At 51.2% G+C, this 21,297-nt stretch overlaps 1 protein-coding gene across 3 annotated transcripts; it reads right to left on the bottom strand.

The window, feature by feature from the left end:
* Window positions 1-5,555: 5,555 nt before the first annotated feature.
* Window positions 5,556-20,809, bottom strand: WNT4 (Wnt family member 4). Of its 3 annotated transcripts, none has more exons than XM_030963964.1 (5): window positions 20,576-20,809; window positions 9,319-9,554; window positions 7,141-7,272; window positions 6,630-6,772; window positions 5,556-6,412 (listed from the first exon to the last, which is right to left on the bottom strand). In XM_030963964.1, the coding sequence occupies exons 1-5, from the start codon at window positions 20,650-20,652 to the stop codon at window positions 5,945-5,947; spliced, it is 1,056 nt and encodes a 351-aa protein (XP_030819824.1). In that variant the 5' UTR covers window positions 20,653-20,809; the 3' UTR covers window positions 5,556-5,944. The 3 variants fall into 3 exon arrangements, with proteins under 3 accessions (XP_030819824.1, XP_030819823.1, XP_030819825.1); XM_030963963.1 differs by lacking the exon at window positions 20,576-20,809 and adding an exon at window positions 18,495-18,622; XM_030963965.1 differs by lacking the exon at window positions 20,576-20,809 and adding an exon at window positions 13,880-14,035.
* Window positions 20,810-21,297: the final 488 nt, after the last annotated feature.

The following is a 21,297-nucleotide window of genomic DNA, read 5'->3' as shown; positions in this document are numbered from 1 at the left end:
TTCCTGGCCACAGCAATTTTTCTGACAGTTCCTTGGCATGTTGTGGGGTCGTGCATCTCTTGTATCTTAACCAGCAAAACAATGATGTACATGAAGGTAGTTGAAATGATCTTGCAGACCAAAGGATGGGAGCTGGAGAAGTTGATGGCTTCTCAGATTATGCTGTAGGGAAGAAGTCACAGTCCATTGTGCTCTGACTTTGTGAGCAAACAGCAGGTACATTGTTCTGGCAGTGGTTTATGTAGCTCTATGAGATCACTTATGGGCACCTAGGGATGATAAGATAGGTGAGAGGTGATCAGCCATCATAGTTTCAGTTCCTATACTATAGCATAGTCACCAATGAAGACAGATTACCTACCTGCTGGCTGGCTGCTTTGCCACCCTGCTTGATAGTCTTCCTTTGGAAAGGGCTTGAGGTGGTGGTGAGACTTTCTCATGGGCTGTGTTTGGCTACCCCCAGCTCAGGAAGCCGAGACACCTGAAGATATAGGCTATTGCATTTTCCCACCTCTTCTTATTAAGCCTTGCTGTAATAGCCTCACAACCATCTGGGTAAAGAATTTCTTCCTAACACCCAATCTAATCTCACGTCTTTTAGCTTAAAATAGTTTCCCATGGTCCCATCACTATCTGCCCATGTAAATTATGGGAGCAAAGCTGTGATAATGCAACAACTGTCCTAGACCAGAACCAAGAGGGACAAATAGGCTCAACAGCCACTGAGGGGTTTGGGGTGGGTTATTTTTTTGCACTGCTGAGCAAATGACTCTAATTAAGGCTTGCAATTTGTGATTTCATTTGTGGTGATGAAGAGCTGGAAGGAGAGGATCCTGGTGGATCATTTACATCCTTTGGACCAAACATCTAGCATTGAGGCGCTGCCAGAGCAGTCTGGGCATCCACAATGGTATGGAGCTCACCTAGGCAACACTCCTTGCACATGCACTTGAGAAAACTGATGGTCAGATCTGGGATTGGAGAAGGAATGTGTCGCCAGGTCTGGAAGCCAGCCTAGGAGAGATCATAGCTCCTGAGGACTTAACACAGGCACAAGGATGGGACTTGCATGTGGCTGCATCTCTGGATCCCTGGTAAGGAGCTTGGTGGCTTGGTGGCTGCAGAAACACCCTGGGCATACCTGTGAGGGATGAGAAGGGCAGAGCCCAATGCAGGTGCTGCTCGAGCTCCAGGTGTTAGTGTGGTCCAGCCTAAACGCTGTGAGGCAGGGCCTAATCCTCAGCCCAGCTCCTGCCCCTTTCTCCCCTCCACCCACACTGAGTGTTACAACTCAGTCCAAGGTAGGTTGCACAATTTATTTTCCTGTGCTTAAAGCAGGATTTTGGCAGTCAGGGTTGGGAGGCCTCTCTGAGGAGTGCTGGCTGGGTGCCCTCCTGTTGTCACGGTATCATGCTGCTGTCAAAGGCTCTGCTTCTGCTGGGTGTCTGTCCTTCAGCATGGCCTTGTGCTGCAGCCTAGTGCTGCTGAAGGACACACTGCATGGCCAAGGCAACACTGACATCTTCAGCAAGTGCAGGTGGAAGTGATGGTCACCCCAGTGTGGGTTCTCCTGTGCCAGACTGACGTGAGGCCCATCATGCCCAATTACAAGTGGCATGATGTGTGTGGTGTGGTAACTCTAAGGAGGACTGATCGTCTTCTTTACCTGCCCATGCAGTAAGACACCATTCTGTCCTTCAAGTATCTCTTTGGTAGTCCTAGACACTTCTTTCCTACTGTCTCCATCACCTTGCTTCCCTACAGCCAGCTGGTAAAGTCATGTGGATAAAGGGAGAGAAGGAGATGCAGGAGAATTACTGTGCTCATTGCTGAAGGAATATGCAAAGAGATTTGCTGTAATGTTCACTGATGGTGTGAGGGAGGGAAAGGATGTGAGTGCTAACTTATGCTCTGTCAGCATCATCAATGTCACCCATAGTGATTTAATTGCTTTGCAAGGAGCAGTGGGTGAGGCTGAACATGCCCAGGGAGAGAGAATGAGATAGTTGGGAGTGATGGAAGTGTCCTTGCTTAGTAAAGGGCATAAGTGTGATGTGGTTGAAACAGCTGGAGAAAAATACCAGCTCTGCACATGTGCTTGGCTGTGCTGGGCTTGGACTGGATCTGGGATGGAGAGTTGGGAAATGTGAAGCCCAGAGTTTCAGATAGCTGAAGCTGAAGGTACCTGACACCTAGGTGGATTTTCCAGTAGAAAAGGCAAAGAAAACAGAAGAAGCAGATCATGGTGGTAAAGTTGTGAGTTTGGGGGATGGGAAAAAAATAATGAATTTACCCTTTGGAGCAGGGTGGAGAGGACTTGATGTCCTATTTTTGCTATGATGATCTCGAGTTGGCAGTGGGACATCCAGGAAGGTTTATGAGGGGGAGGCTGGGTGGAGATGTCAGCCTGTGAGTTCTCAGAGGAGGGATGAGCTTACTAAGGAGAAGGTGTTGGGGGACTGAGGATGAGGACCTAGTGCTGGGCCTGTGGGGCTGGAATGGGGCTGAGCATGTGGCAGGATGCAGTGGTGGGGAGAGGCATAGTGTGATGTGGTCTGATGCATGTGGGATTCCGGGGAAGAAGTAGGTGGAGGGCCTTGGAAGGAAGAGGAGAACACAGATATCTTGCTCTATGGTTACAGAGAAGTTAGTGTCTCCATACACCTTGTTTCAGGAGAAGAATGAGGCATCTTTTTTTCCACGGGAGGCCTTTCTGCAACAAGTTAAACTAACAACATATCCCTCAAGCCCTGCCACCACAGAGGCCAAAGGGAGAGAAGACATTGGTTTTACCATGAGCCTATGAAAAGGTGAGCTTTGAGAGCACACAAATGGAGAGCTACAGCTAAAGAAAGGAGACGAGGCAGGCTATACAGCTGGACCCAGCAGCAGCACCTGCTGAAGCAAGAAGCTCCAGACTGTAGGGAACAGTGTGAAAAGAATGCAGCTAATGCTTCTGCTTAGAGGAAGGACAAGGGACAAGCAAAATGCACTTTGTGGGCAGCTTGGAGCATACCTGGGTATCAGGCACTGCATCCACTCCAAATCCAGCAAACTGCATCACAGTGATGGAGGCAAAAGGCAGCAGGTCCCTGACTTGGCATCTATGGGCATTCTTGCCCTCTCCCAGCTCAAGTGCACCTCAAGCCCACTGGCAGGATGCTTCCAGCAGCACACAAGGTAGCTGTGGATCCTTGGCTGTGGGCAGGACAGGGGAGCACTGTTCTAAGCAGATGGATATTGATGCCCTTTCTACAGGAGGAAGTCACAGACTTACTGAGATCTAAAATAAGTCGCCTCTTAAGCCAGTGGTGTGTCAAGTGGTTAAGGCAGAAGCAGGCTATACTTCCACTGATGGGAAAGCAGGGATGCCGTTTGTGGTCCAAACACCAGCATCTCCAGAGGAGAGACTGGAGGAGGGACAAAGAGAGCTTTAGTGTTCTTTTTGCATTGTCAGGAGGCACCATGTGGGCACCTCTCTTCCCAGCTAAGGACTCTTGGGAGGAGACCAGCGACACCATGAGGTGTCTGCAGCACATTATGGTTTTACACAGCCCAGTGGAGCTGATTTCAGGACAGGAAAACCCCATGGCTTGTTTAGCACAAACTTATTATTTAATAGACAAAGTAAATATGAAAATGCATTTCTAAACCCCCCTGTGGTGTTGAAACTTAGTTATGAGAAGAACCAGAGCGCTGCAGAGCCAAACTAACCCTGGGTGGCATTTGCAGGGCTTAGCTTTCATTGCAGCCTGAAAAAATCCCATGTGCAGAGATTATCTCCATGCTGTTTTGAATTGTCTTGTTCAGATTTGGCCCTCATCCTAGATGGACAAGGAGCAGAAGACTTGGCCAATGGCCTGAGGTCTGTGACCTCCTCTGCATGAACTAGAAAGGGAAGAACTGTCTTACGGTATTTGAGGATTTGCAGCCTTGGGGGGCTGATGAGATGGAACCATGGGAGGCAAATCTTAGATTTCTCCCCCCCCCCCCAGGGATTTAATGCTGTACTTAATGCCAACTGAGAGAGGCAAACCTTGCTCTGGTGAGGAGATCTCTGGTTTGCACTGAAATGGATCAACCCACAGTGCTCCACCTCAGGACCCACCTAGGGTATCCCTCCCCACCATCTGTCACATTTTGCTGGAGGTTTATTGGAACTGGTGCTGAGCAGGCAGGAGAGAGGCAGCTGGGCTGTGCTGGGGTTTACCCTAATGCAAACCTCCCTCACCCTGCACTGCTTCAAGTCAGTTGTCAGCAGATGGTGTCTGGAGACCTTCCAGTGACCACAGGCTCTCCTCCAGCCCATAGCTACCATGGCACAGATGGGATTTCACATATGCCTGTGCATTCCCCCAACCTCTTCCCTCTCAGAGAAGAGCAGGAAGACTGCAAGTTTTGCAGAGACCCCCTCCTTCACCTGGGAGGGTGATGGCCACAGCTCTGGGCTTTCCTGGACTATGCAGGGAGCTCACTCCTACACAGGAGGGCTCGGCAATGCTGAGCCTCACCTGTCGGCTTGAGGTGTCATTTTGAGGTTTTCCTCTGCTTCCCTTTTACTTCTTGACTCATATACCAGTGGGTAAGGGAGAGAGAAACTGGTTCACTTTCCACCTTCCCTCATAGTGTCCCTCTGCTTATTAGTTCTCCAAATATTTCATACTACAGCCCAACAGCAAGGACTCCGCACTAACCCAGGCCTAGGCAGAGGGAAGGCAGAGCAGGCAGGACAGCACCTTATCTTCATGGCAGTGTCCCAGGGAGAAGGACAGGACTGCTGGGGCCCTGTTGCACTAAATCTCTGTGATTTCAGGGCACACATCGCAGCATTCCTTTGGCTGAGTCCTTCTCTTGTGGCTTCCTAAGGGTGACACAGCAATAGGGGCAGAGCACTAGCATTCCTTCACCCCCAATTGCTCCACTTTATTCTTTTGCTTTTCCCAGCATTCATCAGGATAGGGACTGTCCCCCAGTGTCTTCCCGAGTGAGGAGAGTGGGCACATGGAGGAGAAAGAGGAGACCTGTTGTGGGATGCCTGTGAGGTGGGGGCAATTATGGGACAGAGGAGAAGAAATCAACTTGGTTTTTCTCCCATCAGCTCTCAGCTCCATTAAATGTCAGTGGATTGCAGGTATCACTGCCCTTCACTGTCTCCAGTGGAACCAGGTACTGGAGAAGAGATGGGAGAAGGGAGCATGGTGGGACCATTGTGTCCTCCAATAGCCCTAGGCAGCTACTGAGGAGCTTCTGTAAATCAGAGCAGTCCCTGGAGCTGCTCCAAAATCCATCCATTCCCAGGAGGCCTTTGAGCATCCCACAACAAGGGGGTGCAGGAGTGTCTCACATTGCCCTCATGAACTGATCACCCTGGCTGAGCTCCACATGGACTTAAATCTTGGAGGACAGTGCCAGCCTGTCACCACTTGCCTGTCCCTTGCCATGCACCTGGCTGCACAGGCTGGCTGTGCTCCTTCTCTTCCTGAGGCTTAGCCAGGCCAGTGGCACTCCAGGATGCTCAGCACATGCCTTTAAACAAACAAAAATAACTACAATAGAAGATTTCAAATGCTGTACTACCCTTGCCTTAAACACTTCTTGTCTGCAGCACTCCAAAAGCAGCAGGAGCCCATCCGACAGGAGCTGGCATCACACAGGTCCCCAGACAGCCAGAGAGCAAACACATCTGCCGGCACAGGATACCAAGGGGCTCTGGCTTCAGCAATACATACAGCAAAGCAGATAAAATAAAAAAAGCCAACAATGACCAGTTTTTTTAAACTTTAAATATTTTTTTCTTTAAAATCTGTTTTTCTCTGTGGTTCTGTCTCTGTAAAGAGCTGTGCTCTCCCTGCAGCATCTGGGTCACTTCCTCAGTCCTGGCTGTGGGGCAAGGGAGCAGCAGGGTCAGTTAAAGAGGATACAGGTGGGTGCCCTCCCCCATGCATCACCGGCATGTGTGGATCTCCACCACCCGATGGCAGGGTTTGCACTTGACGGAGCAGCACCAGTGGAATTTGCAGCTGCACCTTTCCACAACCTCCACTTCGTCCGTGTGAAAGCCACGGCCGCAACACATCAGCTCGCAGCCATCGATAGCCTTGGACGTCTTGTTGCACTGCCGCCCACTGGTGCCCAGGACCCCATTCTTGAGGTCGTGGTCACAGAAGTCAGGACTGGAGTCTAGGTAGACGAGGTCCTCGTCTGTATGTGGCTTGAACTGGGAGTTTTTGGGCACCAGCACTTTGGTGGATCCAATCTCACTCTGTTCGACCTCTGTGGCACCATCGAATTTCTCCTTCAGGATGTTGCCCACTTTGCGGAAGGGGGGCATGGCTTTCCAGCACGTCTTGAACTCACATGAGCCTGACACACCATGACACTTACATTCCACCCGCATGTTGTTCAGGATCGCCTGGAGGAACAGACCCAAGGAACAAGATGGGATGATCAGTGTGGGATGGACATAGCAGGGAGGGCGCAAAGGATAGGGCCTCGGAGGGCTGTGCAGAAAACACTGCTGGGTGGGTATGGGATTAAAAGAAGCCCAAATGGCTCAAGCCATGGCTGCAGAGCCTGGCTGGGATGCTGCAGAGCGGTGCCAGCTGCCTAGGTTCTCTCCTTGCCATTACCTTCCTCCCTGCCTCGTTGTTGTGGAGGTTCATTAATGCTCTGTTGGAAGAGGCCCCTTTGCTCCTCTCACGGATGTCAACGAAGGACTGCGAGAAGGCCACACCGTAGGCGATGTTATCGGAGCAGCCCGACCACTGGAAGCCTGAGGCAGAGAGCACAGATGAGACAGGTACTGCCACCCTGTAGTGCTTGAACTCTCCAGCCCTACTCTTCCTAAAATCCAGCTGGCCTGCCCTCTCTCTGTCTTGCTGCCTACTAGTATGCGCCACATGGGAACAGGGGAAGCTAGGGAGTGTGGCCCTGGGGAACACATGGACAAGATGTTTTCAGTCCAGTGGGTGATGCACTCAGGTGTCTTTCTGAGGCAGTCACGTGAACTAACCAGCATTTTGTTTTTTTTAAACTTTTCCCTCTTTTCTGGATGGGTTCAGAGAGTGGGTTTGAATTGCAGGTATTTTGGCTACTTTGCGATTCCATACAGCTGCAGCTGCTCCCTGTTCAAACACTCACCCTGTGGGCTGCCCCCCTGCACTGTGCGGTCACATCCACACTTGTCCAGCTCGCCACTGCTGCAGGCACGGGTCACAGCGAAGGCCACCCCTGCTGAAGAGATGGCATAGACGAACGCTGCCTCTCGTGTCCCTGCAATGGCACAAACCATGGTGGGAAAGGTGGCAGAAAGTCTGAGGCAACGTGAGCGGGAATTCTGGAGGCAATGCAGCCCGGTGGCCAAAGGCTCTTGGTGGACTGCCACATGCGTCTCTTCTCCCCTCTTAACTATGGTGTGGCACATAAACTCCCCTGAAAACCTGGTCTGAAAGACAGGTCTTGGCAAAACATGCTGTACAGAGCTATCAGGCTAAACCCTTTGCTCTGTCACTTCCTCCTAAGACAGAGGCAGCACATGCAGGACCCTCATTGTCCCCACCCCCGGGGATGCTGTTTGCTTAGTGCCAAGCCTGGACCTGACTCATCAGAGACCCCTGGGTGCTGGGAGATGTTTTGCAGAAGTGAGAGCCCATTCTTGCAATAGTGAAGAAGCTGGGAACTGCCCCATAACATTAAAAACATGAATGATGGATGAATGATAAAACCTGGCAATAGGAGAGACAGAGGCTGCACTGCTAATGTGGGCAGAGCTCTAGCTTATATGGAAGACAGTCTTGCCTTGTGCTTGCAGGGCAGCTCTGCCATGAAATCCTTCCTGCATCCAGAACAGATGGATGCAGGAAAGATTTCATGGCAGAGCTGCCCTGTCTGCTTTCCACATCCAGGAACATTTCCTGCAGCTGCAGATCCTTGCCATCCTCTTTCACAGGGCTGTGTAGCTCGCAATGCCTCCCAAACTACCCTGCAAAACCCTGTTCTGCTCCCAAAGCACCTCACAGAACCCCACTAGTGTCCAGGGTGCAGTGCAGTCCCAGTTTTTGTGTCTACCTATGTGGTGCCACATGGTTGAGAAAAACTTGTTTGGGAAGTTGGGCGCATTCCTGGGCATGAACACACAGAGTAGCAGGGGCAGGGATCAGCTTTAGCAACACACAATGCCCACTATCCTCTGAGGCTGGTTGAGGGCACAGACCCTCCATTTCTGAGCAAGGAGGGCTGGTATTTGGGGTGGTCCCATGTTTGGTACAGAGGGGCAATGGCTTGTGAGCAGGCATCGCTCAGCTTGCCAGTCAGAGAGAGGGCAGCTACTCTGGTGGTCGCATCCCAGACTTTGGTGGCCCAGTTGGCAGTGGCTGGGGAGGACCCAGCCAGTGTGGGACTGAACTGCCTCCAAGTTAATCGAGGTTAATAGTAGGATCATGTTGGTCGGTTTGTGCTGTGGCTGCCTAAAAAGAGACGACTTTTAGTTTCTGGTATTTCTGGTATTTCCAGTCCCTGAATCTTCACAAGAAGAGATCTTCACCCCTGCATTGAGGGGAGGAAAGTCAAAAAAGGAGCCAGGGGGATGCTTTGGTTTAGGGGTCCTGGGATGGGAGGTGAGACAGTGCTTGAGGGGAGGCAGAGATAGCACCTGAGGGGAGGCAAGGGATGCTTCAGTGATCTTAAGGGGTTGCAGAGGGGTTTTCCCCTCTGTATACTCACTCTACAGGATTACAGTCCAATGCTTCTTGGAAGTCAGGGTGCAGCTGGGGGCTGCCCTGGCCATATCCAACCCTGAAGGCTGATGGTGGGGGATGATGCTGCCACATGTTCTTCCCATGCCAGGCAGCACCAACCCATCCTCCTGACGGTGCCCCCATTGATACTCTGCTCAAGAGTGGCCATGTGCCAGCCTGGCAGCAGCCACTGCTTCAGCACTGCCCAGAAAGAGACTGAGTAAATGCACCCATGGCTTTATGGAGTGGAGCTCCTAGGTTTGGTGGGGAAGAGATGAGACCAGGGCGACTTTAGGACCTTTGTTCAAACTTGGCATGTCCTTGTCAATTGGTGTGGGAAAGGTTCAGGAGAGCTGAGGAGCAGCAGGAGTCTGAATATGCTGTACCCAACATACTGAACAGAGTCCCACTGAAGTGCACAGGGACCCATCCACCCCAAGATCCAACACTGGATGGGCCATTCCTGATGCTATACAGCCACTGGTTCAGGGGCAAGCAGGCAAAATCCCACCTGCAGTCCACCAGGCTGCTTTTATAGCCATTTCCCCAGCAGCATCACCCCAGACACGTCCTTCCAGCTCACCTTGTGTCACCACCTTGCCGAAGACAGGCAGGGTATCCAGTGTGGAGCAGTTCCAGCGGCGGTTGCGGAATTGGTACTGGCACTCCTCAATGGCCAGCTGGGCTCCGCGTCGCACCGAGTCCATCACCTCCAGGTTCCTCTTGCACATCTGCACCTGGCGCTGGATCAAGCCCTTCAGCTTCTCGCAGGTCTCCTCCTCAGAGATGCTCCCTACTGAAGACAGCTTTGCCAGGTACCTGCCAGGACACCAGCACAACAGGTTAGGAGGCAAAGGCTGGGGGAGCCCATATTCATCTGGGACCCATGTTCAGCCTTCCAGAAAGCAAGGAGACTGAACCTCTTACCCCCTCCATAGCTGAGACCTGCTGCCCATCTGGGTCACCTTTAAATGTACCATAGCAGTGACTCTGCAGGATGCATTTCTGGCTGACAGAGAACAAGCCCAAGCAAAAAGACCATCCCTCTGCAGCCTAGTTCCTATCTCTTGGAGAGTCCAGCTGTTGGCTCCCCTTTGCCTCTGTTGCCTGCAAGGAAGATATTTTCAGCACTGTCTGAATGTGCCTGGTCAGGTCTCCTGAGTATTGGCACATCCAAGTGCTACTAGGAAAAGCCAGAGGTCTCCAAAGTCAGCCAAAACAAGCAGAACAGGCACTTGGCTGCCAGCTCCATCTGCCACAGTGCTCCCACAGCGTGGCTGTGTGCTCATAACTGGCAAACATTGCCCCCCAAACCACTTCCCTCCTGGAGGCTGCTTTTAGCTGCCCCAGACCCCAACAGGCAGGGATGGCCTCTGGGAGCTGCCAGGTTTCCTGTCACTTGGGATTCAAGCAGGATTTGAAGCAAGGAAGCAGAATCAGGAGCCTACCAGGGCAAAATTGCACAGGCTGGGCACTTCCTCCACCAGCCCAGCTTGTGAATAGGGCAATGAGGTCTTTGCTGATCTGGAAAAGACTAGCCCTGTGTGGAGGGGACCATGTGTTCTGCTTTCCATAGCGCCATCCTCAGCAGTAAGAGTCACAGAGCTGCTCTTGGGTGTCAGTATTAGGGGAATGAGGGAGCAAACTCCTTGAAGAGCAAGCACCTCACTACCTCTCAGCATTTCCTTGTCCAGTGTGTGGGTATGATTGTCCCTGCTGCACATCCTAGTAACTCAACCTCCCACCCCTTGTTGTGCGTGGGCATGGTGTCCATGCTTGCCCATTTCCCAGTTCCATCCTCCTGCCCCAACCTCTGGAACACAGAAGGAGCTTAAGATAGTCCCAGTCAGATTTTCCAATGAGGCTGTGTGATAATTCAATATCCTCTACAACTATTAGTGACTGTGTCAGCAGGTGTGTAGATGAGACTCCTTCCTTCCTGTGGCTGCTGGTAGCCACTTCAGATGATGCTGCCATAGTAGAGCCCTGACCTGTTGTGGACATGGAGGGTCCCCTGCATGGGACAGGTGTAACTCATACTTGCATCCATCTACCAACCACACTGAGCTTTAGTGTCCTTGGGAATTGTCAGCATTGTCTCACACTGCTACCTCCTCTGCACCAAGAGCTGCAACTACTGAGCTTTTTGGAAACTTCATTCCTTGACTCTGCATTTCCCAGCCCTACAGAACTTGTGGGTTTGTTTGTGTGTTTTTTTAACTCCTCCTCCCAAGTTGCAACATCCTGCAAAGGATTTTTCTTTTGAAGCCCTGCTTGTCTCTGAGAAGTGACTGTGCAAAAGTGGCTCCTGCTCCCTGCCTGTTCCCATGTGTCCCAGGAGCCAGATCTGCTGACTTCAGCCACAAAATCAAGTTGTCACAGCCTCTTCCTCCCATTAACCCTGCCAGTCTGCCCCAGGAGGAGAAAACAAGATTTTCTCTTCTGTGCATCAGCAGAATTATTCACCAGCTTGGTTTTATGCTCACAACTGGGGGGCGTGGGAGCCAGGGAGAAAGCTGTCTTGGCTCATGGTGTCTGTGGGAAGTCTGCATGGCGAGATGTCAAAAGTATTCAGTTTTCCCTGTGTGTGATCATGGAGGCAATGCTTCTCTGACAGCGGGAAGAGGCAGGCTGCTGGGGTTTCAGAGTCAAGTGCTGTTAGAGCCTTTATACCAGCAAATCATCTTTGCCCAAGGCTTCCTGCTCCTCCAAGGGGACAGCCCTGCTTGCAGAAGACAGGACCTGATGTAAACAGGTGGCTTGAAAAACCCACTGTGGCCAAACTCAGGACTGTCACCTTTCTGCTGCCCCCCACACCATGCAATGGGTGTCCCCAACCCCATGGTGCAGTCCCAGACATGGAGTGCAACAACTGCTGTTCTCACATCTTGCTGCACTTGGCTGACCTGGCGTGAAGGCACCAAACCACCTCTGGGAGCTTTGAGGATGTTGAATGAGGGTGCCTGTAACAGCTGTCCCCTCCCAGGTCCAACCATTATTCCAGTTTGGGCATGGGGAAGAAGACACACAGCAGAGTGGCAAGATTCAGTTCAAGACAATGTGGGTTATTGACCAGCTTTGAGCCTGGAAGCCAAGAAAATCAGAATCTATCTCCAGTACCAACTCCTTGTGCTGATTTTGCTTCCCCCTCTGCCTGGCATTTATCATGTCAGGCAAGAGCAGCTCCTGCAAAGCCAGTGAGACTGGTCCTACAGATGAGTCAGTGCCTGCTTTGAGTGCAGACACATTGGTGGAAGACCTCTGTGACACAGATGTAGCATCCACATTATTATCAGCTCAGCTCAGGATGGGGCATCATCTCCTTTTCTAATATATTTCCCAGCCTGAGATTCTCTGGGCAATGTGCAGTAATAAATTCAAAGCATGCATAAAGTAAAGTGTGACAAAAGCCTTTCAAGCTTTTCCAAGGAGATGCACCTGATAAGGTGCCTTCCCAACTCACATTTAATGCTATTCAGGATTATAAAACAAAGGCCAAGGATGCTTCAAAGATAGGTACAGCTCTCAAGAACAGGTCTGGTAATTTGTTTTGCAATGCAGACAAATAAGATGAAACTATCCAGAACAGTGCTCTGGCCTCTCTCCTCCTTGACAGGTCCTGTGTCCTATCACCTCTCCTTGGCCTATGTTTGCCAGCCCCTCTGTGGAGATGGAGACAACTGTGCCTAAAATGCTGTGGCCCCATCATGCTACTAGTTTGTTACTCATCCAGGAGAACAAAAGACAAGGTTTTTGATGGGGGAGGAGGCTCCCATCCTGATCCTTGATTCAGGATCCAGAGGCTGAGGCAAGGATTTAAGGAAGGACCTTTGCTGAAGGACCTCAGCTTTGAGGCTCTCACATGGCATCTCATCACACCACATTCAGGAGCACCAGGTAGGAATTATCTTATCCCTTTCCCCTCTCTGGGGCAGATGAAGAGTTAAGTAAGAACTGGGAAACATGCTCTGCCCTTGTCAGCACTCAGAGGTGCTTCCATCTCATGTTTCTCAGGGCTGTGGAGCACCAAGGCTGTCAGGAACCAAACACATCTGCAGCATCCCACGGTCCCCATGGAAACCTGACTGTAGCGCTTTGTCTGGTTGTTAACAAGAACTTTGCTCCAAACTTTGTTTCCCTGGGCTGAAGTGGTAGAATCTGCAGCCAAAGCCTTCGTCTAGCTGCACAGACAGATAGACAGGCACAGCAGGAGGAAAGCAACAAACAGCTCCTGCCCTCTACAAAGTCTCAATGCAGATCCTCCATCAAGACATCACATCTCAATTGCTATGCAGAGCTCTAGATTATAATTTAAGTCTGACATACAGCCTCAAAACAGCCCTGTTTGTGGAAAACAAACTCAAACAATGGCGTATTTTCTTCCTTTTCCAAGACTGGGCAAAGTATGTTTCAAGAGGAGAGCTGCTGCCCACACCATTTTTTTAAGTTCTGTTTTCTTGCTTCATCATGGCCTTGTATATTTCTTTTCTCTTGCCTTTAAATCCAGGCAAGTCACTTGCACAACAGACTCCCTCTTAAGAGTCATTGATTTAGGAGAAAACAGACTGAAAGCCCTTCCTTTTTTCCCATCTGAAGTACTGAGATCAGGATTGAAGCCCATAATTTAAGCAGCTGCAGCTGATGCACTCTGCAAGATGGCAAATATGTAAATCTCAAATCCAGGGAGCTTTGGAAAGGTGGGGGATGTCAGAAAGCCCTGCTTAAATAAAAATTATGATAATACTTTCATGAATAATTAGTGAAATGACAAGGAGACATTGAAAGAGCCATAGCATCTGGCAGACAGAACCAGGAGGAGAGGGGAGAAGATTCCCTGCCATGGAAGGTGTCAAAATTTCAGTCATTGACAAATACTCAATTGAAGTGGGTCAGAGAAGATACCTTGGAGAAAGCAGAGGTTTCTTTTTTCCAAACAAATGAGTTTCAAATGTGAACTCTTTGTATTGTCTCATTTTGGGAATATTTTCCTGAAGATGATAACTTTCAGACCCAGGGCAGTGGCATCCCTGATAAACCACTCAATGCATGTTCTGAAATCAGGCTCAGAAGCTTCACCCTGCCCAGCGAATACTCAACCTTCCCACAAGGTTGAGTGGCCAAGGCCACAAAAAGCTTGTCCAAACCTTAAACTGTGAAGATGATTCAGCTCTGCTCCTGTCTGAGAGGCAGCAAACACTCCCGTGCTTGTGGAGGGGTCAGCAAGAACATATCTGTGCCTCCTGAGGGTGCAGGGACAGTCAGCGCTTGGGATTGTCCTAAGGATTGAGACAGCTCATGCAGGCAAGCTTCTTCTGGGGAAGAATTAAAGACTTGTTTATAATGTGAAAAATCCATGGAAAAACCCCATGCATCCCTGCATGCATCTATCTGTCTCCATAGATATATCCATGCAGGGAGAGTTACTGACCAGTGTTATGGCTCCTTACAAGGAGCCATCCTGCAGATATAGAGAAGTGTTTTATCTTTGCCTTGTTGCTTTCTCCTAGCAAGCAGGGTGAGTGAAGCCATGGAAAGATGTCAGTCCGGCAGGCCAGATGATGCTCTATGCAGGCCACACAGCTCCCATGATTTCTCATGGTGTCCCACATTGGGCTTAGTGCCAGTCTCAGTGTTCCAACAGCTCCAGGTTAGTAGGGCCCACCACATACATGGTTCCTCAAGCCTGCCAGCTTGGGAATGTTCCTGTCAGGATTTGCAGGAGACCTGCAAGGTTGCCCTAGTCCAGCTACTGGCTCTGTAGCAGACTTGGCCCTCCTAGGGACCAGGCATTCCCCTCCTGGGATTACACATCCTGCCTTTCTAAGCGTAAACTATGATTTACAAGTCATCACCTGAGAACCTGTCTGGTCTCTTCCTTGGAAAAAATACAGCGGTCTGCCTCAATCCTTCCTGTCACAGTTAGGGCACCATCTCTTGGCTGAAGCCTGCTTTTCACACCTACTCTTCACCTCCAATTAACAGCTTCGGAGAGAGTCGCCCAGGAGGAGGCAGTGCTATGCCTATACCTCCATCCCTCAGCTCAAGGGTGAGTTTACACTTCCTGTCCCCCATTCCTTGGACCTTGCATCTAACACCACGTGCACCCAGCAAACACCCATGTCCCAGCCACTGGTGGTGGTTCACCTCCCCCCTCACAAGTCTTTGGGGACAGCAAGATGGCCAGCTGCTGGTCCTGAGCCAGTGCTGCTTTTTGGCTTTCTGAGCATGCAGGGGCAAAATCTCCACTTTTTAATGGGGGAGAGCAGGATGGAAGCTGGGAAGAGCCTGAACAGCAACTGTTTTGGAAATCTGGTTTAAATGTGTAGGAAATTTCCTTTACTTCCTTTATAAGACAATAGAAGCTACTCCTGGATTCAGGTACAACACCTAGGCCTTGTTGCAAGGGGAGGCAAGTGCAGGCCAACTTCTGCAGTGCTTCAGGCTAGACCTCATTGCAGAAAATCTGATGAGTTTAAGGTTTTGATCAGAATTTGCAAATACGTGACAAAAAAAGCCTTCTACAGTATTAGTTTGATCTCACCCAACTTTCAACAGACCCCAGGCTGCTCTCCATTGGCCAAGAGACTCAATTACTTTTCCCCAAGTAATTTCATGAAATCACAATACTGGCTCCAGTTCTGCTGAGCCAGCCAGATCGTGCAAGACAGCTTCCTGGCTGTGAAGTGCAACAGCCCATGGCGGCAGCTCCAAGAGAGCCTGGAGGATGCTGCCAGGGGTCAACCACAGGTGTCGGGGACAGACACCCCTGGGTAGGGAAGGCAGAGGTTACCTGCACTGAATATGCAGAGCAGAGTCTACCATTCAAGCAGCCTTGGATGACTGCAAGTTTTCAAGCTTTAAGAAAATATCACCAATTATTGTAAGAGCCAGTGTCATTGCACTTGTAAGGAAATACAGAAGAATCTTCTAGAAACTGTTAACCTCCATGATTGTTCAGCAATTTCATAATTTTAAGTAAGTGGCTGTAATGCATTTCTCTACATCTACAAGGATGAATTAATCAAGCAGACAGTAGCTCTCAGCAAAGTAACATAAACACTTTTTTGCTTCAGTGCAAAAGTCCAGTTTTGATTCATGGAGTCACATCAAGCCATTGCAAAAAAGAAACCTGCCTCTTGCTGTTGCTCATTTTTGGAGCTTATCCAGTTCTTCATAGCCTGGCATGCAGAGTGGTTTTATCTCCTTCCTGTCCATCCTCCCTAGAGTTAGGTTCTGCTGTGAAAGACAGGGGTGTAATTTTACTTGAGGCTTTCTCAGGAAAAGACAGAAATGCCCATCACCACCAAGGAGCTAGAAAGCACAGGGCCCTTCTACACCCTGGCAAACACAGCCCTGAAGGGTGTCTGCCAGACAGGACCATTGCTCAGAGACAAGCCAAACTTGTTTGGAAGTCCAGTGCCAGGACCACTGGGTGCAACCGGCAGGGTGCAACCCACAACCAGTCCATTTTCATCGCTGAGCTAAAATTAGCTGGTATTGTCAGAAGTGGCAACACCTACAAATAAATAAAAATTAAAATATATATCCAGCAGTTTCAGTTTCCTACCTCACAGGTAGGAAACCAGCCTTGGAAACAGGTTCCATAGGTTCATGCACCAACCTTGTGGATCTGACAGGATTCTCAGAGCAATGCAAAGGAGCCCTGAGCATCTCAGAAGTGGAGAGCCATTCGTCCAACCCACAGCATCCCTCAAGGTAAGGAAATTCCTCATCAAACCCAAATAGTGCAACTCACCACCCTGGCTGCTGGGACCAGCTCAGATGTGACCAGAGAACCTTCCTGACACTGTCCTCACAGCAAAAACCATGGAGCATGGAGAAGGGAGTGGAGCTTGGCAGGAACAGCTCTGTGTTAGAGCTAGCAGCACCTGCCAAATCTGTGCCATGGCAGCATGGCATCTGAAGGGAAAGTACTGAACTGGTTCCTCACCATGAGGAAGACGGAGCATTGCAATGATAATGCAAAGAATGTTGTACAAAATTAAACTATGCCAGGCTCCAAATGAAGTGATCTCTCCCCACTATCAAAGCTGTGGAGACTCTGAAAAAAATAAAGCCTGGTTTAAAACCAGAAGGATGCAAATGCAGGACCCAGGCATGCTTCCTCTCAAATCTTCTACATTGCATAATGACCCAAACAAAATGAGCATTCCGGCTGCTCTTGCAACATCCCTACTCCTAAGCTGGCAAAGATGGGCACAGAGAATTGGGCCACCTGTCTGAAAGCACTTTGTGATGTTCTGATGAAAGGAGGTCAGGGAAATCCAAATTCCTTTTATCCCTTCCTCACCAGCCTTTGAAAGTGGTTAGAAAGCAGCTGCTTAGCCAGGCTTGTTTGGACCTTCACAATGTCTTCAAGCTTTCCCAGAGCACTCATATTTTTTTTAAGGTTTTAAAAGCCCATCTGTGCTCCTGGCCCTTTAAGCCAAGTTCCAAGCCCAGATGGAGATTTTAAATCCCTGTAAAGAATGGGTAGACAGAGTTGCTGGTGGTACACCCTGCTCTAAAATGGCATGAAAATATCTCAGACCAAGCATGTCCATATGGAGAGCCTCTTCCAGAGCCAGTTTAGCTACAAGAAAATGGAGAGAGGCTGTAATGATTCCCAGATAGTTTGATAACCAGGGGTCTCACCCCTAAAGGACCCTATCCTGTTGTATCTGATGTTTTCTGTTTCTGTTCTCTCATCATTCAAACCCTCTGAACAGCTAGAGAGCAAGGCTCTGGGCCCCAGTGCCTCATGCATTTAGTGGATGCTTACATCCATAACCCACTTTGCACATTTTCTAGTTCACTTTTTCACATGGACTTCCTTCTCTCCAAAATAGGTAAATAAATTAATAACTAACTAACTAAACAACTGGACTAAAACCAAAGCCTGGCACTCCTGTGCCAGCTGTGGAATGATGCTTGTTTGGCTAGAAGTCTCTATGAAACACGCTCAGCATCAGGATGAGGCCTTGCTTCCAAATTCAACCACATCACTGCACATGTGGGTTCAAGTGTCTACGAAGTGCAAGTTGCTTTGAAAAGTAACTCATCTGCTTCCCCTGTAAAAAGCACAGCCCTGGACTCCTTAAGAGATAAAGCAGAAGTCAGAGGGACCTTCCCGCGCACAGCCAACCAGATATAAAAGGCTCTGTCTACAGCCCTTTATTTAATTTACAAACCTCTGCCTGAAGAGGTGGGAGGCAAATCAGAGCCTCCAAAGGCAGAAAGAAGAGCAAGTCTGAGGCTTTCACAAGAAGTGGGAATAGCGTATTTCTTCAGATTTGGAGAACAGAGTCTTTCTGGATAGGCAACAAGGCAAGCAGCAACTCCCCAGACTCAAAACACTGATAAAAACCACCTGAGGTTTGCTTCCTAACCAGGGAGAAAGTAGGCTGGTTTGTTTAATGAAAAGATTTGGGAAATCCCTTCCAGCTCAATGGCCACTGTAGCAGAGTCATCCCTTTGAGAGATCCCTACATCATCTCCTTTTTATACTGGATGGGGCAGCTCATTGCATGGCCAAAACAAATGCTTTCCCCACAAAGTCAGGCTTACAGAAACCCTTAGCTCAAGCATTGCAAGCAGTGTATCTCCAAAGCACTGGGGGAATGCGAGTCTGTACAGGTCGAAAGAAGCTTTAGAGCTTTAGGAGGAGAGGAAAAAAAGCTCACAACTGAGCTTAATCTCTAATCCAGCAGGTTTCTGGAAAAGCAAACTTCACCGCATGCTGCCATTCCGTGCACACACCTCTGTGCAGAACAATGTGCCTGGCGAGGCTGGATCCATCCCGTGTGCTGGGCACAAGCTGGCAGCGCCCTGGGATAACGCCGAGCATGCTGAGCCCACACACGTGAAGACATACGAGGCACACTCATTCCTCGAATATCTGATAATTCCTGGGATCCTTCTAACTCTGTTTATTGCCTCCGGCAGTCTTTGTTTCTGATGTGAGAAGATAAACAATGGGAATTGTCTTAATCCTAAAGGCAAAGAATAAAAAGCACTGAGCGGGGGACGATCCTTTTATCATGATACATTTGCAACATCAAAAAAAGTTGATCCCCTTCCTTTGAAACGCACTGAAATGTATCTGCTTTTCCTCCCCTGTTGGCAGGAATGAGCCCTCCGCTCTTTGCTGCCGAGCCCCCCGCGCCCACCCTTGCTCTGCCAGCACGGACGGCTGCACACAGCCCTCCCTGACTAGTGCGGCGAATCACCACTCCGCCTCGCCTCCCAAATCCTATTCCAGCTGCGTGCGGCGCCGGGGACTGAGGGGAGTCCCACCTCTGCACATCCGTGCGGGGCAGCTTGCCGACCTCACTCATGAAAGCCCCACTTTCCGCCGTGCCCGTCCCAGGGCAGCCAAAGCTGCTCCTCTCCAAAGATCTGCCATCATCTCACAGAGCTTTCTCAGCAGGACTTTCTTCCTGCAGGAAAAACACTCCCACAGTTCCCAATATACCTTCACTAGAAGCATGACAGCTTAAAAGACCACCTTGATAGCTGCTATGATCCACCCACCAGTTGCTAGAGACGTGCGGCATGCAAATCGCTCCATCTGGCAAAGAAGGAGGGGAAAAGGACTAAGCACTAACGCATCCTAGGCAGCCACCTTTTCCCACAGGCAGGACACTTGGAGAGTGCCGCTGACCTGGCAGTTTCCCCAGGCATTGGTGAGCATCCTCCAAAAACCACCTACATCCCACAGCCTCCAGCAAGTCAAAATGTAAAGGCAGGAGCTGTACCCGGATGCAGAGAGGACTCTTTGCACAGGGGATGTGTGCCCATCTGAGCACCTGTGTTTGGGATACACGACACTCAGGATCTTTCATGCTGACAATCCTGGGAACTCCTTAACTTGTGTGGTGTACTTGCCCCTGCCGAGAGAAATCCATGAAGGTGAGATGGAGGCGGCCCACGCTCCTAAGCTGGAGAGCGGGTCTGCTGGGTGCGTGCACGGGAACTAATTAGTTCCCGTCAGCCGCCAACACGGGCAGCGGGGGAAGCACCATCTCCCACCAAAGCAGATTTATTAGGAAGAACCGATGCCTTCGTTCAAAGTTAGGTGGGAAAGTGCTGTCATGCTCTATCCCGTCTGACCCGGGAAGGGGGAAAGGGGGGGTGTCCTCTTCAGAAAGTAGTCCCAACGCCTTGGCAAACACGTAGGAATTTTCCAGAACGATTTCCGCCCCTGTTTACCTTACACATTATTTCAGTGTTTGTTCAGCGGGTTCCCGATGTCATCGGGCTCCTCTGCGGCGTGCAACAGCCCCCCGACACCCGTCCTCTTACCGGGAATGGGGGGGCGAGGCGTGGGCAGCCCTGCTCGCTGCAGATCCCCGGGCCCAGCACGTTTGGCCGCTCCAGCTCTGCCAAATCCTCCCCTGGACCGCTGGCCCTCGAGTGGCATCTCGCCAACACCCAGGCCCCACTCCGACCCGACGTCCTGACCTCCACCCGTGATCCCGGTGTGATCCGGATTCCTAACTTAAGGACAAAAAATGAGACGGGGCTAGATAACCAGACCCATTCCCATCAACTGCGATAACACTCCGCCATTGAGCGGCTGGGGAGAGTCGGCATCCCCTGCCGCCCACCTGCCTGTGGATGAGGGCTGCAACCCCACCGCCACGGCGGCAAGGGTCAGCGGGGACAGGGGACGGACGCGATGGCGACGGGCGCCCTATGCCCCGGCGGGGACCGAGCAGCATCGCTGCAGGGGGTCGCGCCCGGTGCTACCCAACCCCGCGGCACCTGCTCCGCGCCCCCAGGGCTACCAACAAGTTGCGGCGTGTCCGTGTTCTCCCTCTCGCCCCGCGGCTACTCACAGCCAGTTGCTGGCGTTGGCCGAGAAGGTGGCGAGGATGATGAGCAGCAAGGAGCGCAGAGAATACTCAGGGCTCATCCTGGAGGGCAGGCGGGGTGGGACTACGCGGAGCCGGCGGCGGCAGCGCCTCCGCCGCCCCGCGCCCAGGGCAGCCGCCGCCGCAGGTGGGCGCGGGCAGGAGCGCCGGGCGCTGCCCGGCTGATGCTCCCGCGGCGGCCGCTGAGCCCGACTGTCAGCGCGGTCGGCCCGTCCCGGGATGGAACGGCGGGGCCGGAGGCGGGCCGGGGGCGGAGGCAGCCCCGGGGGCCGCCCCGGCTCCGCCGCTCCCTGGGCGGGACTCACTGCCGGGGACATCCCCGGGGCGGGCCGGCGGCGGGGAGGGCGCCGGAGGGGGCGCCGGGGGCTCCGGCGGCGGGGAGGGCCTTGGGAGTTTCTCCGGTGACGTGGAGGGCAGCGGGGAATCCGCCAGCGTCCCCCACCTTGCTGCTGCACCCACCAAGCGGCACCTCTGGGTGGGTTCTCTGGGTGCGGGGAGAGACGAGGAAACCTTGCAGAGGCGAGGGGCGGAGGTTTCTGCATTTGATGTTTTTGGGGTAATTTCCTGATCGCTATGAAGCAGCAGAGCCCTGAGATGTCCTGGCGCTGCCTGGGGTGCATCGCCCAGGCTGCCTTCTTCAACAGGCACCCCTTTGACTTGGAGTGATTTCCGAAATTCCAGTTTCT

Source organism: Camarhynchus parvulus, chromosome 21, assembly GCF_901933205.1.
Source record: "Camarhynchus parvulus chromosome 21, STF_HiC, whole genome shotgun sequence".
Classification (NCBI taxonomy): Eukaryota; Metazoa; Chordata; class Aves; order Passeriformes; family Thraupidae; genus Camarhynchus; species Camarhynchus parvulus.
The sequence above is the reverse complement of the archived record's forward strand: the minus strand, read 5'-3'. Positions and strand labels throughout refer to the sequence as shown.